This window comes from Halichoerus grypus, chromosome 1, assembly GCF_964656455.1.
Source record: "Halichoerus grypus chromosome 1, mHalGry1.hap1.1, whole genome shotgun sequence".
NCBI classification, from domain to species: Eukaryota; Metazoa; Chordata; class Mammalia; order Carnivora; family Phocidae; genus Halichoerus; species Halichoerus grypus.
The window spans coordinates 201,677,321-201,701,642 of record NC_135712.1 but is presented as its reverse complement, the minus strand read 5'-3'; the positions used below and the strand labels follow the sequence as shown (position 1 = coordinate 201,701,642).

Sequence of the window (24,322 nt, the reverse complement as noted above, 5' to 3'; positions counted from 1 at the left end):
CTCTGGTATTCTGGCCCAAGAGAGCAGGCTTTTCTTTTTTCTTTCTTTCTTTTTTTAATTTTTAATTTTTAAAAAAATTTTGGTCTGTACTACTTGACATTTCTGGGTTACTGGCTTAGTTAGCTGCCAATCCTGGGACTTATGGGGGCATCAAGAAAATCCATGGAACGCACCACTGTGTCATTCCTCAGGTGCTAAGGTCTTCAACTGCTCTGCCTTCTCTTTTTCATTTTTCAGAGTCTTACATTGGTTTTATATATGGAATGACTGGGATTTTTAGTTGTACCAAGTGAAAAGAATAGGGAAAAGTACATCTATGCCATCATCCCAGAAGAAGATGGCACGCATAGTTTTAAAAATACCCCCACCTCCCGTGAGATTCTGATCTGTGCTTCCTTGCCCCTCGCCCTTCCCTTAAAAATCATTGGACTAAAAGATGTTCAAAATAATTTTCTATACTTTTTTCTAAGTTTAGAGTTTTATTTCTTGGTGTGTGTCACATGTGACAGGTTTCAAGCTGTGACAGGTTTCCACTACTCATTGCTTCTGGAGCTTGCAGGCAGCAGAACAGCTCATTTTGCATGCTGCTGTCATGTTTTGCATCCATGGAATTGATGAATTGATATTTCCTCTTCCTCTGGATCCATGCCCGTGTTTAACAAATAGCCTTCAGGGGCGCCTGGGTGGCTCAGTCATTAAGCGTCTGCCTTCGGCTCAGGACGTGATCCCAGCGTGCTGGGATCGAGCCCCGAATCGGGCTCCCTGCTCAGCAGGGAGCCTGCTTCTCCCTCTCCCTCTGCCTGCTGTTCCCCCTGCTTGTGCTCTCTCGCGCTCTCTCTCTGTGTCAGATAAATAAACAAAATCTTTAAAAAAACAAAAAACAAAAAAAACAAATAGCCTTCATATCATTCAGGAGGCCTGGAGAACTCATGTCTCAGAATACCTTTCAGATGACTCTGTCCCGTGAGTCCTGAAATTTTCAAAAACGCTGCAGATAAAATTAATGTTCTTTTGTTCCAGAAAAATGGAACAATTGTAGGAGAGCTGGCTTGGCTTGGATAGTTGAAATCCTGGCATCTGCCCAAGTAGACTGATAACAAATTGCAATTCAGACCCATTAGTCTCATCTGTCATTTAATGGAGGGTTTTCTGTTCCCAACTGTCTAGTTAGAAAAGCTGTCTGTATTGTTAGACGGCCGTGATGAACCCCTTGTCAGCTGGCAAAGGACAATTACCAAGAAATTAAGCAAATTGTTGCTTCTCGTCTGATTATGGATAGTTGTCAGAGTCTTGTGTAGTTTGGAGCAGGAGACAGCTTTCAGGTTCCCATAAAAATGATGGTGCCTGGAAAAGAATGGTCAAGAAAATAGCAAGAAGAGGAGCTCACTGATCAAGCTGTTCAGGAAGACAGTGTGAGCTGCCTTGAGAACTGTAAAGACCACGATTTTCCATCCATTAATCCTCATTCTCTAAATTGGCCTCAAGAGCACATCGAACATGAGCCTTTCAAATTACGTGAGAATTTAGCTGTAGCCCTAGATTTGAAAAACAAGGCCTGCAAGAATAAAACGCGTGCTGTAGAAAAGCACAGTGCCTAGCATTTGTCATTTTCAATTTTCATGAAATGCTCATTTTCAGTCTAAAGTTAGACCCGAGATGAAAGAACATAATTACATAAAAATGAGCTCTTAGACAAATGTTAGGTTCATGATTAATTAATTACCCTGATATTAACACCTGTTCCCTCAACTGTGCACAAAGGAGAACAGGGAAGGTAGAGCAGGCTAGAGGCAGAAGCTTGGCAAAGGTGGAACTTAACAGATGGAAGGAAGAGGGATGCAAGGAAATGGCCAGTGAGGCTGAGAAGCCTGGGCGGTGGGAGTCTTGGGGGATGATAGCCTGGGAGGGAGGAAGCGGTGGCCATGTGGTCTTGGCTGGGGACCCCTGTCCAGGCCTATAGATGACCCCTGGCCTTTCCCTGTTGATGGGAAAGGTGCACATGAGGTGAAATGAAGCAGAACCTGGTGGCAGGGACAGGTGTGGGGCCGGATTGCCCTGGGAGTTAGGGTGGATGGTGGATTGCCTCTCTTTCCCCCTCCGTCAAATGGGAATGAGTAGGGCAGGGGTGAGGATGACAATTCAGAGAAACTTCAGAGAAAGGAGGACAGACCATGAGATGGCCCACTATAGGTGGCCTTAATCTTCTTAGTGATGGAGGAGGGGTCCTCTCTGTGCCTCCAACCCAGTGCTGATACGTAGCTGGTACCCAGTCAGTGTCTGTGGAGTGAGTCAGTGAGTGAACCAACAAACAGAACCTTGACTTGGGTGGAAAATCCATTCTTTCTGCTCTCTTGTACCACCATTTTCTATTGCTGTAGCTAATTAGTGAGTCCCTTAGAATAAGGACTGGGTAGTAGATCCTCAGTGAATGTTTTTTCACTGGTGGATCAAATGGGGAAAAAACAGAATTCAGAACCAGCCTTATACCAGGGAGCTGAGAAACTGATCTCAGTGGAATTTTTTTTTTTTTTTTTGGAAAATTATCATTTGTTTTTGTTTTTTTTTGTTTTTTGTTTTTTTTAAAGATTTTATTTATTTATTTGACAGAGAGATAGACAGAAGAGCACAAGCAGAAGGAGTGGCAGAGGGAGAGGGAGAGGGAGAAGCAGGCTCTGCACTGAGCAGGGAACCCGATGCGGGACTCGATCCTAGGACCCTGAGATCATGACCTGAGCCAAAGGCAGACGCTTAACCATCTGAGCCACCCAGGCGCCCTATCATTTGTTTTTGATGTAGAAGTTGCTAATGGAGGTAAACGTGGTTCTTTTTTTGCCTTTGGAAGTTTGGAGGTTCTGTATACAGATGTCTTAGAGCTCTTAGTGTGGTATGAACTGGGGCGGTATTTCTCATGTGAACCCATATTTGGCAAAATTTAGTACGAAGCTAGATTGTGGTTCTAAGAAGAAACATACCACTTTTTAAGAAAGCGTGTTATGTTTAAGAAATTAGCAAGAGCTCTGTCTCAGGGCTTTCTTTTTTAAAAAAATATAGTGACACTTGAGTACCTGCATTTCGGTATATTTGTTGCTTTGATGAAGATTTATTGAATACCTGCTGTGCACCCATACTGAGCCAGACGGTGTTGGAAAGACAAGCTGGCCCCCTTCAGATAACCTTGATCCTCACAACAGTTTCCAGATGAGGAAAGTGAGGTCCAGGGAGGTGAGCCATTTGTCCAGGATCCCCAGCAAGTCCAGAGCAGACCCATGGACCGAGTCCAGTGCTCAGAGCCCCGTCTTCAGCTTGCCAACCCCTCCATTGCCCTCCACCTGCCCTCAGACAGCCTGTCTGGGAAGATGAACAAAACTTGGGGACTTAAATCACAGGGGCAAAAAGTCTGTGTTAGGTCCTAAAAGAGGGACATGGACTCGGCATTCTGGACCAAGTCAGGTGGGAGCGTGGAGCACTGGGCCTCCCTGTCATTCCTCCCGTGGCCTGGGCAGCAGACCACTTGTCCCCCCACACTGTGGGGAGGGGAGCTTGGTGATTCTGGGATACCCTCGGGGCTCCACCTTGTCATCTTCATGCTGAACATTTGCCAATTGTATTACCTACATTTTCTCATGTAGTCCTTGCATCCATCCCAGGATTTGGTCCAATTAGTGACCCCTTTTTACAAATGTAGTGGTTATCTCTTGCTGCATAACAAACTGTCCCCAAACTTAGTGGCTTCACAGAGTCAGCATTTGTGTCTTCACAGTTTCTGTGGGATAGGAATCCAGGCTTGGCGCAGCTGGGTGCCCCAGCACAGGGTCCCTCGTAAGGATGTCACCAAGGAGGAAGTCTCGTCAAGAGCTGTCAAACTGTAGGCTGATTCCAAGTAGTATTGGGTCACTATGAAATCAGGGAAGTTTAGAAAAACTCTTTATAATTTTAAGAAAGTCACCCATGCTCAGTGTCATCCTGACGCAACCCAGTGTGTATTTATACGTTGCCTTTTTTTTTTTTCTGATGCTCTTTTTATTTTTTCATTATATAATTGAAACCACAAAATATAGTCAGTTTTGTATCAAGTAGGTCATTAAACATTTATACAGTGTTTACGTAAGTAAAGGGTATAGTATTTAAGCCATTTCATTCAATCTAGCTTTAGTGCACGTGGTACAAATATTCAAATAGAAAGACAACTGTGTAAACTTTTGTCACACAAGTTTAAGTATATGTGGTATGTGTTTGGTTCGCACAGCTCTCCCTGCTTTGAAAACACCTGGCATGCACATCTTATAAAAGTCGAGGTGAGGGGTTCCCGGGTGGCTCAGTCGTTAAGCGTCTGCCTTCAGCTCAGGTCATGATCCCAGGGTCCTGGGATCGAGCCCCGCATGGGGCTCCCTGCTCAGCGGGAAGACTGCTTCTCCCTCTCCCTCTCCCCTTGCTTGTGTTCCCTCTCTCGCTGTCTCTCTCTCTCTGTCAAATAATAAATAAAATCTTTAAAAAAAAATAAAAAAAATAAAAGTCGAGTGACTTTGAGAGGAGGAAATCATTTGTAGAGGTGCAGATCCCAAGTCACTCAGACCCATGTTTGGATCCTAATTGTGCCTCCGCCTAGCCAGGCGACCCTAAACAAGTTACTCAGAGGCTTGGTTCTCTGATCTGTAAAATGATGTTGTATTCATTCAACAGCCACTTACTAAACATCCATTGTACCAGGTAGTGTTCTAGGCACTCGGAATGTATCAGTGGGAGGAAAAAAGACAAAACCCTTTCTTTCACGGAGGAACCTTGAAACCAGTACACTAGGAATGGGGGGGGGGGTGGACAGAGATAGGCAATAAACATGACAAATAAGTAATAAAGTACATTAGAAGGTCATAAGTGCTATGGAAAGAAAAAAAGTAGGAAAGGGTAAGAGCAGGCGGAGGATGGGGGGTGTAAATTACAGTTTTAAACAGGGAGCTCAAGCCCACATTTGATAACCAGAGTAACTGACTCCCGGGATCATAATAAGAACTAAATGAGATGCTTCTAAAGGGCCAAAACCAAGTCCAGCACTTGGTCAGTGCCTGGGAAATGCTCATTATCGTTATGTCTACTGCTGTTGTTTTTGCTAAAAGCATATTCACCCCGGTATTCCTTTCTGGAGCAGTGCCCCAGCTCCTTCCTTCTGCTTGATTCACCCAGACCTCCTGGGAGCATGTGTTTGAGTCAGTCCAGGCGCAGCCGGGCAAGCCAGGGTGTATTTCTTTTTTTTTTTTCCAGGGTGTATTTCTCAAGGTGCCGTATCACTCCCCGATGTCCCTTTGAGTTGAGAGACCTGGGTTCCAAGGTCCCCTCTGCACCCCCCCACCCGGCCCCCCCGCCTGAGCTGGGCAGCCTTGAGCGCTGCCCCCTCCCCCCGCCCCGGCCAAGTGCAGGTTCCTCATGTGTAAAGCAGCGTGCACACACAGTACCTGCCTCCACAGAGCTGCCGTGGGGAGGGAGACGAGAGTAGGAGGGAAGAGCAGTGTGGGAGCACAGAGCCGTGTAGAGCCGTGTAGAGATGTGTCCCGTCACCTGCTAAGGAGGACTCGAGGACAGGGCTGTGCTGCGCCATCTGCCTTCACTTTCTCTGCGCCCCCCCCTCCTGCCCGAGGTCCCCCTTAGGGGCATCCAACTGAGGATTTAGACATCTTCCTCCTCACCCTCTTCCCCTGAAGCATCAGGGGAGGGCCAGGCCACCCTCCTTGGTTTTCTGTAGCCTCCCCTCCAGGATGCATTTTTCCTCGGGACAGAGAAACGAGCTGTCAGTCTGGCGTTTTTTTAAGCAGCTGACCACAGAGCATAGGTAGTTACCCAGTCAGGGTGCTGTGTGTGTTGTTAGAGAGGTGGGTTTCAAGCGGTTCTTTCTTATTGTTTCCTGACTGCGTTTGTCTGGGGAAGACAAGGAGGGTGAGTACTCCCTGTGAGAAGGGAGTGAGTTCTGTGCTGGGCGGGACAGGAATCCAGGCCACCTGTCAGCACAGGGTGCTGGGGACTTTGTTAGAAATCACGTATTGACTCAGCTGGGCTCTGGGCTCCTGTTGAAGCCCAATTGAGTTCTGTGAAGACACAAGGGCAGGACCGGATCCTGCCACTGATGCAGTATTTGGGAGGGAGATGTATTTGGGGGGAACCTCTTTGCAGTGGTTCTCAACCCTGGCTGCTCGTGACATTTCCGGGGGTGGGGTGAGACCCAGGTACCAGGAACTTCTACAGCTCCACTCCAGGGTGCCACCAAGTTTGAGAGCCAGTGCTAAGTTTAGAGGACTTAATGTGGGGGTGGCTGTTAATGTCCCATTCCGGCAGATTTTCTCCCTCTTCCTTCTTCCAACACAGCAGGTGCACAGAGCTGTGGACTGGAACCTTGAACCAGCCCCAGTGAGGAATATCTGATGCAGCCTGGATTTTTTTTTTGTCTTCAGCTGCACAATAGGAATCCTGAGGTCTGCTTCTGTGTCCTTTGAGCCATGCTTTGTTTTCAGAGCCCCTTCCCTTTAGGATTGGAGAACCTAAGATGAAATAAAGACAAGGTCATTACCGTATGTTTCCTTTGGATCTGATGCAATAAGGAACAGATGACAAAAATGCATGGTACAGAAGATCAGTTTTAGAAAAGGGACTGGAGCACCTCTGTCCTCTGTTTCCAGGCTTCATTGTTTTGAAGGCAGGAGGCTCGCAGTGAGACCGGGGAGAGGTGGCTGATGCCTGGCCACTGGAAGCGGCGATTGCTCACCTTTCTTACCGTGTATGGGGCTGCTGAATGGCTGACTTAATAAACATGTAGCCTCAGGTGGTTGTTTTATTGCGTTTAATCCTGATAGCGAACCTGACTGTGGTGAGGCTGTAAGGCAAATTAAATGCATGATGGCTTTGAGTGATGTTAGCTGTTCTGTGATCTGGGACCGGTCTCTGTCAGAGATGCCAGGGAATCAAGGAACAGAGACCCAAGTAAATCCTGCCAGAGCAGAGAGGTGTTGGGGAGGTGGCTCTCCCTGCCTGGGTGTACACGTGTGTGTGTGTGTGTGTGTGTGTGTGTGTGTGTGTGTGTGTGTGTGTGTGTGTGTTGGGGTTGGGGGGGGGTGTGCACCAGAGGTGACGGACGGAATGGCCTTGTGTGGAGGTCTCCATCTAGATCATGTGTTTGGTCTTTCCCTCATAAACACCATCTCTTTGTAGTGAGAAGGCCAGTATCTGGGAAGGGATAGTGATGCAAAGTGACCATGAGTTAGGTCCTTTGCTCTCCCTTTCGCCTTGTCCCGGTGGCCTGCCTCTGAGTGTGTGACAAGGAAGCCGGCCCGACTGCTCCGTGACACACTGTGGGCCCAGCCAAGGGAAGTAGCCCAGCGACCCCTCCTACGTGGCCAGTACGGGCTCTGTATACATTATTGCGTTTCTCCTTATAACACCCGCTCGGATGGGCTTCGTTACCCCAGTTTTCTAGATGGAGGACACTTGGCTAGGGCCACAAAGCTAACAATGATGTTAGGACTTGAACCCGAGTCAGTCGGCCCCAAAGTGGAATGTCTCTCCCGTAGATCACGCTCTGTCCAAGTCTTCGTGGGCTGAGGAGTGTGAGCCTGAGGAGGTCTCAGTGAGGTACCCAGAGGGTGACTGGCTGCCCCGATTCTTCCTTCACAGGCCAAATGCTGTTTCATATCAGGGACAGTAAAGTTGGCTCAGCCTCCGTAGGCTTCGTCATGGCCCGATCGGTGTGCTGCGGGAACCCCTAGCAAGGCCGGCTCAGTTAGGAGCTTGAGCGGTCAGTGAAGTATGAATGGCAGATCTCAGGGGATGACGTGTTGAGCCTCACTTCTGTTCTGAGGGAGCTCACCTTCTGCGTTGGGCTCCGTGTTTGGCTGTGAGTGTGCAAAATATTTTTCATGCTAAAAACCTGGCATTGTAAAATGTAGAATTGCAGTGCGGAGGAATGATGCTAGTTGAGATCCCAGATTCATAAATTCAGCCTCTTGACAGCTAGGTTGTGCTTTCTGGAGTTCAGGGGGATATAAAAGTCGACACCTTTATATAGATCTATGTGGCGTTCGGCTGAATTGCCGTTGCTTTTGGAGCGATAACTTCGAATTGCTTGGTTTTGTTTTAAAAACAAGTCTATAGCAACGTGGGTGTTGGCTTATTTGGAAAGCAGGGGAATGAAGAGGGATTTGGAAGACCGTGCACATCCTTCGCTTGACTTCTCTGGTGGTCTCGTGGAGGGGTCTTACCAGGTTGGCACTACCCCACAGCTTGTGGGCAGCCGTGGGCAACAGAGCCACGGACACAGGGCTCCCCCTTGGGGTCACCGGCAGGGCTGGGCCTGGAGGGGGCCGGATTCCAACAGACGCTGTTTAAACTCTGATTTGTTCAACAACTCTCTCGTGGGAGGGGGATAACCTGATGTGGCATCAAGAAAAACTCGTATGCCTCTCCGACTTCAAAATAGGAAATTCATTACATGAAGGCATTACGTGAGATTCTCCAAGTCAGACAGTGACTTGGAGGCATTACGTGGAGGCATATGACACGATTGAAAATTTAGGTAGTAAAATCGATCGCCCATTTCCCAGTAGCACTTTGCGTGCAGAACAGAGTTCCAGAATTATAGCTGCAACACCCCCAGACTTGACAGGCCTCCCCTCCAGTTGGTCTCGGAGTTGGTAGAAGGGCGAGGAGGTTGCGTCCCCTAGCATTTCTGTGTAACCCTGCAAGACGTCCTCAGCAGAGATGCCATCACACCAGCTGGAGAAGGAATTCTAAGTTAACTTCCTTGGGTTTCCACTTGTGTAGTGTTTTATGGAATGCCCGCCAGAGAGTTGTTCTGTTTGCTCTCCCTTTATCTGCCTGCGGTCACAGACTCAAAAACTAAAAAGATCAAAACCAGGGCGCCTGGGTGGCTCGGTCGATTAAGTGTCTGCCTTCGGCTCAGGTCATGCCAGGGTCCTGGGATCGAGTACCGCATGGGGCTCCCTGCTTGGCAGGGAACCTGCTTCTCCCTCTCCCACTCCCCCTGCTTGTGCTCTCTCTCGATCTCTCTCTCTCTGACAAAAATCTTTAAAAAAATAAAAAGATCAAAACCCTTCAAGCAGGGTTTCTCCCCTTGCTACTAGTGACATTTGGGGCAAATAGTTTTTTGTTCTAGGGGCTGTCTTGTGCATTGTAGGGTAGCACCACCACTGTGAAGTGACAGAGATGTCTCCCGCATTACCAGATGCCCTTGGGGAGAGGATGTTCTGCGTTGAGAACCCTCTTCTTAGGGAAAGAAAGGAAGAAGGGCCGTTAACATCTTTGTGTGTGCAGTGCCCGCCCCCCCCAAGATCTTTGTCCACAGGGCTGGGTTTTGAGTAAATCGTTCCCCAGACATGGAATGTCTAGCCACTTGACAAAAGTTAAGACTTTTAAGCAGTTTAATTTCAGAAAGATGTCTTTGATGGTTGGTACTGAGATGAGGCATTAGAAGACCAGAAATAGCTCTTTTGGTTTTGGGGAGTTTTTCAAAGTTAGCAAATCAAGAGAGGTTCCAGAAGGGTTCTGTGACTTTTTCGGGAAATGCATTTCTGAACAGGGTCAATCTCGGACCACGTTTATGGTTCTTATGGGACGGGCTCCTGTCTGCTCTGGCATCTCTTCACGGGTGGAGTGGGCAGTACTGAGGGCGCCGGCTGGGCCCTGTGTGCAGCAGGTGGGAGGAAAGGGGCAGGGGCATCCCCTGCCTCCTCTGGGCCGCTCAGGCACTGCAGCCTGGGGGCAGGTGAATGAACATACATCGAAATCAAACTGTCAGGAGTGGGTAAGGGTCCTTGGAGCAGTGGTTTTCAAACGGTGCTCTTTTAGCAGCTGTTATTACCTTTTCTTCAAACAATATGTGCAGAAACCCAATATAAAGAAAACGGGTCAGAGCCAAGTTTGAGGCCAGGGTGCAAGAAGGGGACCCACAGTCCCCCCATCCCTCACCTTACCTCGCCTCGCCTCACCTCACCTCGCCTCTCCTCACTTCCAGGGAGAAGGCACTTTGCGTTATACATCTGACTGAAAGTAGGCTAATGCTTGGTTGGGTAACGATCTTTTCCTTTTTTTCCTGACTGGATCTATCATCATTTTTTTCTATTTTGGGTTAAAGTGGTTTTCAAAACCATAATCCAAGATGGATATAATAATGCTGTTCCATTGCTGTTTAATTTTTCTCTCAATACAGAGGCAGATTCAAGGGCTGAGAACATACACACACACACACACACACACACACACACACACACACACACGTGTTCATTTGAAGTATTTTGATATTCTCTTATGAAAAACTTAAATATATAGAGAAATAGAGAAAAGAGAACTCCCCTCCCCCCGCCCCATGTAACAGTAGTCATGATTTTGGTCACATTTGCTTCACATGTTTCCTTAAACTTCTAACAGATGAGAATTTTAAACGACATTCACAATAACAAGGTCTGGGAATATTTTTACCCAGTTCCCCTTACCCACCCCGCCTCCACTGCCCCAGTTCATCTCGTGGACCGACGTGATTTGAATTTAATTTGTGAAACCTATGTGAGGGAGACCAGTTTGATTCAACATGTAAGCAATCCTTTTTTTTTTTTTTTTAAATTCAATTAATTAACATACAACAACATGCAAGCATTCTTATATCCATTTAGATTTTGGGGTGCCTCAACCTGAGCAAAACGAAACATACGGAGGACAGCTCCTACCCTGGGTTTTGTTAGAAAATGGGAGTTCTTAAGTGGCCTCTCTGGGAAACTGGGGAAAATGAGTTAGTTCTGTGCCTTGCCTGCAAGGGCTGGGGTTGGGCAGGTAGCCGGTAGAGAAAAGATAAGGAAATCTCGGAAGGTGAATTTGGAGGTTTGGGGGAACAAGCCCTCCCATCGTGTGGTGGTCCCATTCTTGAGTTGGCAAAGTGCTTGGTGCATGACGCCCCTGCAGACCTGGGGTCCTGGGCCCTTGGGAGCTGTGTTGTGCGCCTCACGGCTCTGGCATTGCGTGGGGCCAGCCCGCTGGGGGACCAGCTCCCGTGGGAGCCAGGCTGTTAGACTGGCGGGTTATTCACTACCTGCCTTGCAACAGGAGGCATAGAGCCAGTGATCAGAGTTGAATTCCTTGTTTTCTTGGAGTTTACTCTGCTGTTTTTACAAAAGAGCGCCTAAAAGGACGCAAGAATCTTACGTAAGAAAAATAGCCCATTGGGGGCCCCAGTTTACCTGACACCTTGCCCAGTTCCTGTCCCACATGCCCTCGCATCCTGGGTTTTCAACTCTCTCTTCATTCATTCACCTGCAGAAAGACTGGGTTGTTTGCACTTTTGATAGAAGTACGCCTTACATCCATAGTCCATTCCACATGGAACCATTTAGAATGATCCCTGCCCTATGTTCATTTCTATGTTAGCTGTTTTTTTAAGTTAAGGACTGCTTGAAAAGAAATAGTGTGACAGTGTAGAGGTTTTATGCTTACTTGACTTTGTCAGCTTGGAGATTGGTTAATCAGTAACTTCTTTTTAAAGATTCTACAGTAAGTGTGTTTTCAGGACAGAAAACAAACTTTCAGAACCTTAGATTTAGGCTTGGAAATACAAGCCAGGTGATTTCTCACTAAGTTTAATTTTTAATAATGATTTTAATGGGTCTTCCTAACCAGGCAATAGCCTGATTCACCTAATGGAATAAATGGAATATAAATAAGTCTAAAAGAGCTTACAGGGCCCAGTTATATGGAGAAACAGAAGATTTGTTTTCAAATGAGCATACTACTGAAGTAGGCAGATATTCCTCTTGAATTTGTGATTGCTTTCAAATTGAACTACGTTCGTGAATTAGCGTCACGATCCCCAAAATACACGCTGACAAAATGGTAATGCCCAATTTCATACAGTGTCATTCACCTGTTACTTGCATGGCCCAGGGGAGAGGTGTGCAGAAGACATTGAGTTTCTTTTCATTAAACTGACCCTGGGAAAGGTAGGGATGGCATTTCAGTAATAGCTTTCTTCCCAGAATGAATTGCTTCTTCCCTCACTTTATGAATTGGGAGAAGATATATGTAGGCTGGTAAATATTTTTGCGGTGTGATTGCTTTTTAAAATTGAATTGCAAGGCCAGTGCATACGTTGGTGGTGGGGAGAGGGGGAATGTTTACACTGGCCCATGAGTAATTTTTTCCCCCTTCTTTGGCAGGAAATAACTACGTGTTTACCAGATTACTACAAATGGACTCAGTACCTCTTTATTAAGCTCTATGAAGCTGGGCTTGCCTATCAAAAGGAGGTAAGTTAAAGTGAGCTGCACTGTACAATTTTTGTAAATCTTCTCAGTCTTATTAGAGCACATCACGGTTAACTAAGCTATGAACCCTACACAGAAGCACTGGAAATGAACCCTACCTCAAGTTCATGAATTCAATCATGGCAGACCCAGAAAGTATCTACTGCCTGGCTGAGTTTGGTGCCTCCAGGACAGGCCTGGGGCTTCTGTCAGCCTTGAATTCCACCACAAAGTGTCTGGTGCCCATCATGATATCAAGGAGGGAGCATAGGAAGAGAGGAAGTTTCTCCAATCCCAGCTCAGCTACCTCTCTCAGCCTGGGTAGCTTAACTCGAGGAATTGTGGTTTCTCACCTGCTATATGTGTGGTAGCATCTCCCTTGCATGGCCTGGGGAAGATTCAAGGTGCTATTTAAAGAACAGCTCTTATAGGGGCGCCTGGGTGGCTCAGTCGGTTAAGCTCAGTCGGTTAAGTGTCTGCCTTCAGCTCAGGTCATGATCTCAGGGTCCTGGGATCGAGCCCTGCATTGGGCTCTCTGCTCAGTGGGAAGTTTGCTTCTCCCTTTACCCCTCCCCGCCCTTTGCTCGTTCTCTCTGTCTCTCAAATAAATAAACAAAATCTTTAGAAGAAAATTATAATCAGTATGGAGACAAATGCAGAAGGCTCGATTTGAATTTCAGAATAAAACCAAAATGTCGTAAACCTTGACAAAATAAAAATCATATGGCTGACCAAAATCAGGAGGTGAAATTGGGGAAGAAAAGTAGAAGCAAGTGTGAGTTGATCCCTTTATTTTTCATAACAAGGAGGCAGAGATGAAGAACTAGAGGTGTACATCTGTTTTGTTTTAATAGTTAGAAAGGTAGCTATTACAGCTCAAGGTAACAAAGACCCCAAAAACTAGAAGAGGGTGGAAGGAAGGCTGTATGATCATGCTATCTCATATTTCATGGCAGAGGGTCAGTAAAACTGGCTAAAGGTAATATGCCAAAATCGAACTGTAATTTTACTAAAGTTACAATGGTAAACACCAGAAGAACTAACGGACAGAAGCTGCTCAAAGTGGGGGCATATTTTGATAACCATTCAGATTATTCATGAATGTTCTTTTTTGATACTACACCAAAACTCAGTAAGTGGTGGTTTCTTCAGAGTTAGTTGCAGTGTTAAATCTGAAACATCAATTAACTTTTATACTCTGCTACATTAAAATGCATTGGTTTGTCTTGCACTTTGAATGGATTTTTTTCCCCCCTGTGCATCATCTTGTAACATCATGCATCGGTCACTTGGAAAATCTGGTCTAGTGAGTTATGCAGATCTTCCAAATGTTGCCATATTTCGTCTCAGAACACCATCAGAAGAGTTTTTAAGTGGTGGGAAGCTGTGAAGTTCATGGTGGGCGGAAGCAAGTTTTCTAAAATGCTGATTTTTTTTTTTTCACTTCGAAGTTCAAATTTTATCATTGGCAACAGAAACCATCAGTTGTTTCCCTCGGAGCAGTGGGCTCACTTTGTTTATTTTTGCGAGCATGTTTGCCAGGTTCCTGAGTCTCAATCACCATAGTTTATCATCAGTCATTCTTTCGCATAAAAACATAGTTACATGAAAAAAAAAAAAAACTGGCTAATCCTGCTCACCACTCGAACAGTCGCGTTTGTGCTTTTTCTCAAAACAACTGTCCCAACTCCGCTGTGTGGCACCACTTAGGCCTACGTCCTATTTCCTCACAGAAAATATGAGGATGTATGCTCAAGTGTTAAGATTTAAGAACACGAATCCATTTTACTGCCTCATCAAGCACATTATCGGTGAAGCTGACTTTTTTCCCCCCTTTCTCCCAGGAGTGCACAATGGTAAAGAATCCAGTGACCCCTCGTAGAGTTCGTTGCCGCCGCCTTGCTTCATGCTGAGGGCTGACGGTCTCACTCACCATCACTTCCCCACCCTCGGCGCAGATGTGAACACAGGGAAAAAAGCAAACAGCATCTTCTTATTATAATGAAGAGTTTTGACCTGCAGACCCCTTGAAAAGGCCTCAGGGACCCCCAGAGGTCACACTTTGAGAACCACTGTCCAAAGTAAACAGCCCTTACCCCTGTTCCCGTCTTTAAATTAAGAATATTAAAAGGTTGATTATTTAAAATACGTTGTTGTTGAGCAACCCCCCATTAGCATTTGGGATGAATTGATTGAGAATTTTGTGGAACTGGATCATACTGTCCTGGGTCAGTTTAATTTCTTAAAACACCATAGCTGTTCCTGGGCCCAGAGCCCCCTCAGGTGAGGAACGGTGAGAGACGAGAATACCTGTCCAGAGTTCCTGCCCACAGCATATCTTTTTGCATTGTTAAAGCATAGTTTACAAAAGTTACAAACCTGGTTCCCACCCAAATACAAAATGAACATGCATCAGAGATTTTATCCAACTCATTAATTAGTTAGGAAACCAGTCGTATGTTAAGACTGGTTCAAATCGAGATTTCAAGGAATGGAGACTGATAGAGTCAGAGGAACACTGAAATGAATCTGCTAATAGAATCCAAGCCACTTAACGTCCTACAAGGCTGTAAACCTAACTTTGGGAGCTGTCTTTGCTAAGATTTTGCATTGCCACTGGATGGGAGCTGTTGGCATTACTCTCAGAAAGAAACCATTTGCATTGGGTTGAGTTTTCTACAAGTTAACCTCTCCCCTCGCACCCAGGCGGGATTGTAAAACAGCTTGAACAATAGTAAATAGGAAGTCAGACAAAGATACCTGCCTCTAGAAAGATCATCCCTGGGGGATGTGGGCCCGCTAGACGATCCCAGCCCACATGGAAGGGACCTCCTAGTCCCTTTGGTCTGTTTCTAAGATCTGGGTAATTTTTCTTGGGAGCATTATTCAGTAGTCAGAAGTAAAAGGGTAGGAAGAGAATCAGTGGAAAATTATCAGAGTCCCACTTCCACTCAACAGATTTCGGTACTGCCCTGGCAGCCTGACAGGCGCATTCCCAGAAGAGCCTCCCTTGCTCCAGGAATTACATCCAAAAAGGGTTTCCACACTGGCGTCACCCATGGGTCCAGGCAGAGGGAGGGAGATAGCAGGAGCTACATTGTGTTTCCCAGGTGACAGCAAGGATGAACTCAAATCCGAGTGAGGCATGAAAAAGCCATAGCAAAGCGGAGGGTGCACTGCAGCTAAACCGCGGGGAAGGGTAAACAGTTGTTGGAAGAGTGTCAGCAGTTATATTGGATTACCCAACGTTCCCGCGCCTCAGTGGTGTGGTTACTGTTTATTGTATATGCATGGGATGTTGAAATGATGGGGCACATTGACTTAATAGCATAAACATTTCTCACACGGAGCCCTTACGTGTGCCGTGTGATATTCCTTCATAGGATTTTATTCTTTGTAGCTATTTATTTTCTGTTTCAGTTGAGTTTGTGAATATACTGAATATTTATTGTAGTATTCCTGTACGTAGGATGCTTGTTTCTCTGTCTCTGCACTCGGGGTTTGTTCACGGCACCTCTGTTTTACAGCACATCAAACCCAGATAGGAAACTGAACCTCGTCACTGTTGGGTTGGATCCAAAGCCAATCACATGCAGCATCTTAGGAGCTAAGTAACTTTTTTGAAGACGGAAGGGGTTCTGGGGGAGGGTCTCATTGCATGGACACAGCTGTCCTGCTGGCTCCAGATGTCTCTCTTCTCCTAACCTCGATCCCCCTGCATGACGCATGCCTTTGGGGATTACAGTCCAGTTTCCCCACTGACAGCTTCTCTCTTAGGAACAACTTGTATTCGTTTCCTATTGTTGCTGCTGTAACAAATTACCACAAACGGGGTTGTCTTAAAACAACACAAATTTTTAAATTTTATTTTATTATTAATCACCATACATTACATCATTAGTTTTTGATGTAGTGTTCCATGATTCATTGTTTGCTTATAACACCCAGTGCTCCATGCAGAACGTGCCCTCTTTAATACCCATCACTGGGCTAACCCATTCCCCCACCCCCCTCTCCTCTAGAACCCTCAGTTTGTTTCTCAGAGTCCATAGTCTCTCATGGTTCGTCTTCCCCTCCAATTTCCTCCCCGTCATTCTTCCTCTCCTGCTATCTTCTTTTTTTTTTTTTTTTTAACATATAACGTATTATTTGTTTCAGAGGTACAGGTCTGTGATTCAACAGTCTTACACTTACAGTTCACAGCGCTCACCATAGCACATACCCTCCCCAATGTCTATCACCCAGCCACCCCATCCCTCCCACCTACCCCACTCTAGCAACCCTCAGTTTGTTTCCTGAGATTAAGAATTCCTCATATTAGTGAGATCATAGGATACATGTCTTTCTGATTGACTTACTTCGCTCAGCATAACACCCTCCAGTTCCATCCACGTCGTTGCAAACGGCAAGATTTCATTCCTTTTGATGGCTGCATAGTATTCCTGTGTGTGTGTGTGTGTGTGTGTGTGTGTGTGTGTGTGTGTGTGTGTACACACAAGAAGATGTGGTATATATATACAAAACAACACAAATTGATTGTCTTACAGTTCTAGAGGTCAGAAGCCCATGAAATGGGTCTCACTGGGATAAAAATCAAGATGTCAGCCAGGCCGCCTTCCTTCTGGAGACTCTAGAGGAGAATCTGATTGCTTGCCTTTTCCGTCTTCTGGAAGCTGCCTGCATTCCTTGACTTTTGACCCCACTTCCCTCCCCCTACCCCCAATCTTCAAAGCCAGAGCATAGCATCTTGCAATCTCTCTGCCCTGGGCTTCCACCCTCCCATCTCCTTCTGACTCTTCTGCCTCCCCCTTTCTCTTAGAAGAGTCTTTGACATGACTTTGGGCCCACCTGGATAATCCAGGCTAATCTCTCCATCTCAAGATCCTTCATTTGATCATATTGTCCAAGACCCTTTCGCAATGTAGGTAACATATTCACCAGTTTTGGGACCAGGACATGGATATCTTTGGGTGTGATTGTTCTGCCTGCCATAAGCCTCTTCTCCCTGATTCCCTGAGGATTAACCAAGTCGGTGCTTGTGAAGAACCTGGAATGCCTGGTACACAGTTGGTGCTCAATAAATGTTTGCCTGAGCATGCCTGCGGAGTTACCTGGAGTTGTGGTTTGTTTAAATTGGAAAAAACTCCTAACACTTCCTGGCTAATTCTAAGGCAGCCCATCCACGGCCAGGTATTAGGGAAGAATAAGGTAGCTTATTTTATGGATTTCATTTAGAAAGTTAGTGTTTTTGTTGCTAGTTGTTGCCTGAAAGGTTTCTGGTGTATTGATTTTTTTTTCAGTCCGCCAAGTCATGATCTTAAGAAAAAATCATAAATAGAATGCAGAAATGCACACTTGGTATGTTGTTTGAAGTGGATATCCAGGGTATTCTATTCCATGTAGGTCTCCTTTTATTGGATAGCTATTTCCAAATAGGCTTTAAAACATAAAACAAATTGATATCAGTTGGTATTCCGTTCACAGGGTTTATTTCAAAATACAAACTTTTGAAATTAACATCAAAGTTAATTGACTCTAGAAAGACTGCAGGTAACACTCTCTGTGAAGCATATTAAGCCAAAAATAACCTGCCTATTAATGCCTTTCCTCTAACAGCATAGTCATAACTTTTTTTGAAATAGGAGATAGCCTTAACCCCTAAATTCAGTTCTGGTATAAGCTGTCTAAATGAACTTACATTTGGGGAGAGTATTTTAACAGAGCATTACCAAACATAGCTGGAGTGTTGAAGTCTTTTGTCCTTAACTAGTGCCGTCTATCAAATGCTCATTTTCTTGGCAAATGGAATCTCTTCTTGCTCTCGCGAAACAAAAGTATTTTCAGCCAAAACTATGAATATAAAGACCTCCACTTGGCAGAACATTAATTTCACCTCTCTGGTTTAAAAAAAAAAAAAATGATGTGGTAGAGGTAGTTAGTAGGAAGGGTGCTGTGTTATGCTTGAGCATTGTGGGGAATTGTGGAAGCCACCCAAACTGTGAATTTGCCTTTGGGCTCCTGCATGATTTCAGAGGCAGCTGGGGACGGAGCTAATGCACTGCTAGGTTTGCAGCAAAACCTCGCTTTCGGGGAGGTTCCTCGGGAGGTTCCTCGGGGAGGTTCCTCGGGGAGGTTCCGGGAGCATACAGGACCACACATTGTGCGCACACGGGCAGCCTCTTCTGCTCTGCCCCCTCGTGGCGGTGGAAGGTAGTAGCAGTAAATAACCGGTTGCCTTGGAAACCCTCCCCTCCGGACTCAGTCCAAACTCAGGCCCATTCTGGATAGAATGGAGCAAGATGGATTTTGAGAGTTCGATTTTTTAATAAGATCTATATGGTGTTCCTTAATGAGGCGTGGTTTTGTCAGGAAAAAATGCTAATGGACCGTGAGAAGATCAATACCCTAAAGCATCCTTCTGGAACCTGCAGCTGCCTTACAGCATACTCAGGAAAGGTTTTTGGTAGTATAAAAGCAGAGCCCGAGGAGAAAGCGGCAAGGAAAACGATGGAGAGTAGCTAAAGGCCCGAGGAGTGAGGTGTTGGCCAGGAGACGAAAGCATGCTAATGGAAGGTGTGATCTAGAAGGGACTGGCGCCCTAGGTAAAGGGTGAGGCCCAGAGAAGGAAGGGGAAGGAGGATCCAAGAGAAGGGGGAGGATGAGATAAAGCAGGAGGTTTGGAACAGGAGGCTCACCGGGGCAGTAGACTCCACACAGCTGCTGTGTCATAGAGAGAACTGATAAATGAGAATTCAAGATGAAAACACCTTGAGAATCCCCAGCAGAGCCCATAGTTGCCCACACCTCTGAGAACCTACAGGCCAAGAAGGGAAGGGAGAAGGGGGCAGAAATGTTGGGACACCCACCGTCACCCTTGTGCACATGGCTGATTGAGGTTTATGATTGTGTCACAGGGCACATTTCAAAAAGCCTTTCTGAAAGCTTCCCACAAATCACTCAAACAAACAAAAAATATGAATCCTGGTATTTAACCCCTGATCAGCTGGGGAAATTCTCTTACTTGGAACGGCTCGTTCTGTGATGCTGCCAGATAACTTAAGTGAGGGAAGCAGTGGGCGGAATCTCCCAGAGTTCAGTGTGTTTGCAGGTGTTTTCATGATTTCATGGATTGATTTATTCATTTAGTGATTTAAGGTTGGTTTTGAAATACGGGTACAGGCAATGTTTTACAAATAAGGCTAGTTAACTCTAAGGGAACACAGAGGTGGCTTTAGTAGGTGATGACAAACAAAGGTCAGCCAGGAAAGGAAAGGAAATGACCGTAGTCAGTGACATTGTCCAGAAACGATATTAAACGTAGCAAGACCGCGCTTGAGTAGAAATCAGGGTGTCCATCAAAGTCAGTGTTCAAGACGAGAAGATCCAGGAATGTCAGATAAGAGAAGACCGTGGTTTCAAGGGAGGCTATATGATAGAGGCTTTTATAAGAATGGAGACCCGAGAAAAGGGATTTGGGAAGCCGGTCCTGGGGACTTCATGAGGTTGCACACGCTACACACCCAGGACCCCGGTGGCCCTGCATTTGGCCCACCCCCTGGATTAACCACTTGCGGAGAGGCTGCACCTGAACCCTGCAGGTCTGGGGATGGGCTGGATCTTGGTCCTGGGAAGAAACGTCAGTGGGTTCTCCCAGCTGATACGTCTTTGATTTGAGATGCTATTTCCTTTGGTGCTTTTCCTCTCCCCACAAGACTTTCACGGGGGGCAAAATTGGTTTTGCTTTTATTTGTCTTTCATTCAATACCAGGGTTTCATTATAATGTATAAACCTTTTCGGAGCACATCTCCCTTACTGTATTTTGTAGCCTAGAGTCTGCGAGATGCCAGGCCGTGTGGGAAATGTCGATAAGAAAATAGAGTCCTATTTGTTTTTGCAATCTGCAGTGCTGTTTGCTTCTCCCATATCCTTGGAGGTTTTCTTTCTTTCTTCCTTTTTCCTTCTTTCTTTCTTTCTTTCTTTCTTTCTTTCTTTCTTTCTTTCTTTCTTTCCTTCTTTCTTCTCTATTTTATACAGTTTTAGTTGAGCATCTTTTTTGGGGGGATGGGGGCTCTTGAAAGACCTGTCCGTGTTCCTAAATAATACTTGGCCCTTTCATTTTATCTTTTATTTTATTTTTGAAGTTTTATTTATTTAAGAGAAAGGGGGGGGGGAAATGTGAGTGGGGGAGGGGCAGAGGGAGAGTGAGAATTCTCAGGCAGACTCCCTGCTGAGTGTGGAGCCCTATCCTGAGATCATGACCTGAGCCGAAACCAAGAGTCAACACTCAACCAGCTGAGCCACCCAGGCGCCCCTTATCTTTTATGTGAAGTGGTACACCTCCCTGTAACCCTGTAACCCCTAATATAGGCAGTGATCCTTAGTTTATTGACCTTAAGTTTTTAGATCTAAGATACTTTTGTCTTATATTTTGTCTCTCTATATTTATGGATTCGGGGTTTTTGGGGACCGTGGAATGAGAGGGAAAACATCTTTCAGTGCATACCTTTCCCCCTCTGCCTCTGTGCTTTGCAGGCTTCAGTTCTTCATGGATGCACTATGTTTTAGTTGTAAAAACACAACCCATAGATGGGTTAGTCTGTCCTCCACTCCTAATTTTTAGATGTATCTCTAGATCAGTCATGGTCTCCGCAGAAAATAAAGGGCACACCCGAAAGCAGTTATTGAAGAAAATGTGATGAAAGGACTGATTTTGTGCAGAGTTTAGGGAAACCCACAAGGAATGGTCAAGCCCCTGGCGCTGGCCGCAGAGGGAGGCCTTCGCCAGCCCAGGCTGAAGGGGCCGTTATTGGAACTGGGAGAGCAGTAGCAGAGGCCTGTGTGGCAGAGGCTGCGTGGCCTTTGGGACCGCCAGGCACAGCCCGACTGGGAAGATGCCAGGGTGCCTCTCACTGGTTGAGCGCAGGTGTAGGGCAAGGGTCCAGGTGAATGCAGGAGCAGAAATCAGCTTCCTACGGTGCAGACCAGGGTGGAAAGAGGATTTGGAGGGGCAAATGGACAATGCTCGGCATAATCTCTTCTTAGAATCGCTTAGTAAAATTTTATTTATTTAAAAAAAATTATTTTAAAGATTTATTTATTTGAGAGAGAGTGCTTGCGTGTGAGCAGGGGGAGAGGCGGAGGGAGAGGGAGAGAAAGAATCTTCAAGCAGACTCCCTGCTGAGGGCAGAGCCCGACCTGGGCTGGATCCCATGACCCCGAGATCAGGACCTGAGCCGAAATCAAGGTTCGGCCACTCAACCAACTAAGCCACCCAGACACCCGTTATTTAAAAAAATTTTAAAAAACAACGTGTATCAAATCAGGATATTTTAGTGCATGGACACATCTCCTTCTTTGGAGTCACTGTATTCATTTGTATTCATTACCTTCTTTGTCCTCTAAGTTTTACCTTAATGTCATAAAGGAATGAGCATCGACAGCAGAGGTATTTCTTTTAAATGATGACAGAAATGGATTAGAACTCTGGAGAGAAGCTTCCTGATGGTTAAGACTATTATGGTTCAGTCAGCCGGACACGTCTATGGGGATATATCTCAGAATATTGTTACCCTTTCAGGGGCAGATACTGATTTGGGAGAAGGTGCAACAGAATTACCTGGGGTGCTGGGGATGTTCTGTATCTTGATGATGAGCAATGATAAAAATTTGTGAAGTTGTATACTTCTGATTGATCCACATTATGTTCTACCGTAATTTAAAAGGAGTTTTTAGGGACACCTGGGTGGCGCAGTCGGTTAAGCATCGACTCTTGATTTTGGCTCGGGTCATGATCTCGGGGTGGTGAGATCAAGCCCCGCGTTGGGCTCCACGATCAACGGGGAGTCTGCTTGGGATCCTGCCTCTGCAGAATCCTCTGCCTCCCCACCCCCACACTCACACACACACTCTCTCTCTCTCAAATAAATAAATCAGTCTTTAAAAACAAAACAAAAACAGGAGTTTTTAAAAGTTGCAAAAATTCTTATAATTTCGAGAGACCTGAGTTCCTGCCCTTTCTCTCACTTAGACCTCAGACAAGTTATCTAATCTCTCTGTGCTTCAACTTCCTCCTCTGTAACACTGGGGTAGTATAATATTCTCGCCTCCACTGGCTGGCCGATGAACTCACAAGTGTAGGTGGTGTGCTACACGAGGGGCAAGTCTTTTGCTAACACCACAGGGGTCTCTGGCCCAATGAGTGGAGTTTGATAGTAATTCTTGCTACAAGTAATAGTAATAGTAATAATAATAATAATAATATTCTTACCTCTTAATGTGGCTTAGAAGAGCCAACCTTAGTTTGGCCCTTAGCACAGCATCTGGTGTGTGGTAATCACTCAATAAATGTTAGCTATTTATATTCAAATAAATATATTTGTTTCCCCTAAAATAACCTGATTCTGCTGAGTTCCAGGTACCATTTTTTTTCCTTTTCCTCTGTTTACTAAAATCCCCAATCCTGCAGGTTCATCCTTTCACACCAGAAGATACCAAACTTGATCAGGCACATGCTCATGGGCTCCCTCCCAAGCCTGCTCTAAGATGAAAGCACAGAGGTAGCTCGTGTGTTCTGTCCTTTTTTACAACGTGCTGGTGGTTTCCTTGCCCAGTAGTCCTCCCAAAGAGATGCCCTCAAGTCTCAGAGCAGAGATACTGCACTTGCAGACCCTCTCACATGTAAGGAACCTCGAGATGACCCTATTCCATATGCTCACCAGATGGCATCATTTTGTTCTATGAATCATAACAGGCCTTGGTTAACTGGGACCCAGTGGATCAAACGGTGCTTGCCAATGAGCAGGTGGATGAACATGGCTGTTCATGGCGTTCTGGAGCAAAGGTGGAGCAGAAGTACCTCCGACAGTGGTTTATTAAGACAACTGCTTATGCAAAGGTGAGTATCCGCCTGGTGCCCCCCCCCCCCCCAATAATGCCGTCTGTGCTGGGAGGCAACACCAAGGTCTTCTGGGTATTGGAGAGCCTCACTCTTGGGAATAAACTCTAGGAAGGGCTGTTGGAGCCATGGGTGTGCAGACTGGAAGCACACGAGCCTCAGGGTCGCTCATTGCGAGGGAGATGGGTTTGGGTGTTTTAGAGGTAAGTCAGGAATGGCACCTGGGGGTCATTTTGGGCCATTGTTTGCTGACCTTTCAATACACTCAATCATTGTGCTGCCATAGAAGCCAAAAAATGTTCAACTTTATTTGCAGTTATATCAGCAATAAAGCTAGAAAGGAAAAAAGTATCTTCATCTGTATAGTACTAGTAAAACCTCCAGAAAGATAGTAGGACATTCCAGAGGGTCCAGAGAAGACCATCTAAAAGGAGTGAAGAGGGCCACCTGGGTGGCTCAGTCGGTTAAGTGCCTGCCTTCAGCTCAGGTCATGACCTCAGGGTCCTGGGACCAAGCCCAGGGCGGGCTCCCTGCTCAGTGGGGCGTCTGCTTCTCCCTCTGCTCCTCCGCCCCCTGTTCATGCTCTCTCTCTCTCTCTCTGTCTCAAATAAATAAATAAAATCTTTTAAAAAAATAAAAAGGAGTGACGAGATGGTTGGTCTCCATGAAGGAAGACCAGAGTGGAAAGAAACTAAACTAGGAGCCAAAGCTCTGATTTTAACTCTTGTTGTGTCCCTGATTAATAGTGTAAACTGCTGTGAGTCAGGAGGCTCAGTTTTCTCATCAGTGAAAGGAGTGAGTGGGACCAAGTGTTTTTTAAGGTACCTTCTGGCTCTTTTCTGTGTTCAGGGATTGAAGGCAAAGCCAGCCGTTTAAAGAGGGAGCTCGCTTATTAAATTACCAACAGCCTGAGCAGCAGAATGCATTCTGGGTATGCCAGAACCACTTCTGCAAAATACCCTCTGAGCTTACCCAGTTTTAGGATATGGAATTGAGGGATCACTCCCTGAAACTCCAGAGAGAAATGACTAGAGCCAATCAGGGACACTTCGCTGATCCCCATAATTTTTCGCTTAAGACTGGACATAAACAGGATCTGAAAAGGTAAAGACATCTTGAAAGGCCAGTGACTTCGTGCTGTGG

At 45.8% G+C, this 24,322-nt stretch overlaps 1 protein-coding gene and 1 non-coding gene across 6 annotated transcripts in view; both read left to right on the top strand.

Moving 5' to 3' along the window:
• LARS2 (leucyl-tRNA synthetase 2, mitochondrial) overlaps nucleotides 1-24,322 on the top strand; it is a 141,424-nt gene that overhangs the window by 39,833 nt on the left and 77,269 nt on the right. For 4 of the 5 annotated variants that reach the window (XR_013450312.1, XM_078078973.1, XM_036095884.2 and 1 more), the window contains 2 exons: nucleotides 12,198-12,287; nucleotides 23,036-23,179. Coding sequence is in view for 4 of the 5 variants with exons in the window: in XM_078078973.1 (XP_077935099.1) it covers nucleotides 12,198-12,287; nucleotides 23,036-23,179 (234 nt within the window). In the remaining variant the exon portion in view is untranslated. The remainder of the gene's footprint in view (nucleotides 1-12,197; nucleotides 12,288-23,035; nucleotides 23,180-24,322) is intronic. The other variant, XM_036095885.2, reaches the window with a different exon arrangement.
• On the top strand, nucleotides 22,357-22,514 carry LOC118538085 (small nucleolar RNA SNORA62/SNORA6 family). The gene has a single exon (XR_004918451.1). It is a non-coding gene; the product is annotated as a small nucleolar RNA SNORA62/SNORA6 family (small nucleolar RNA).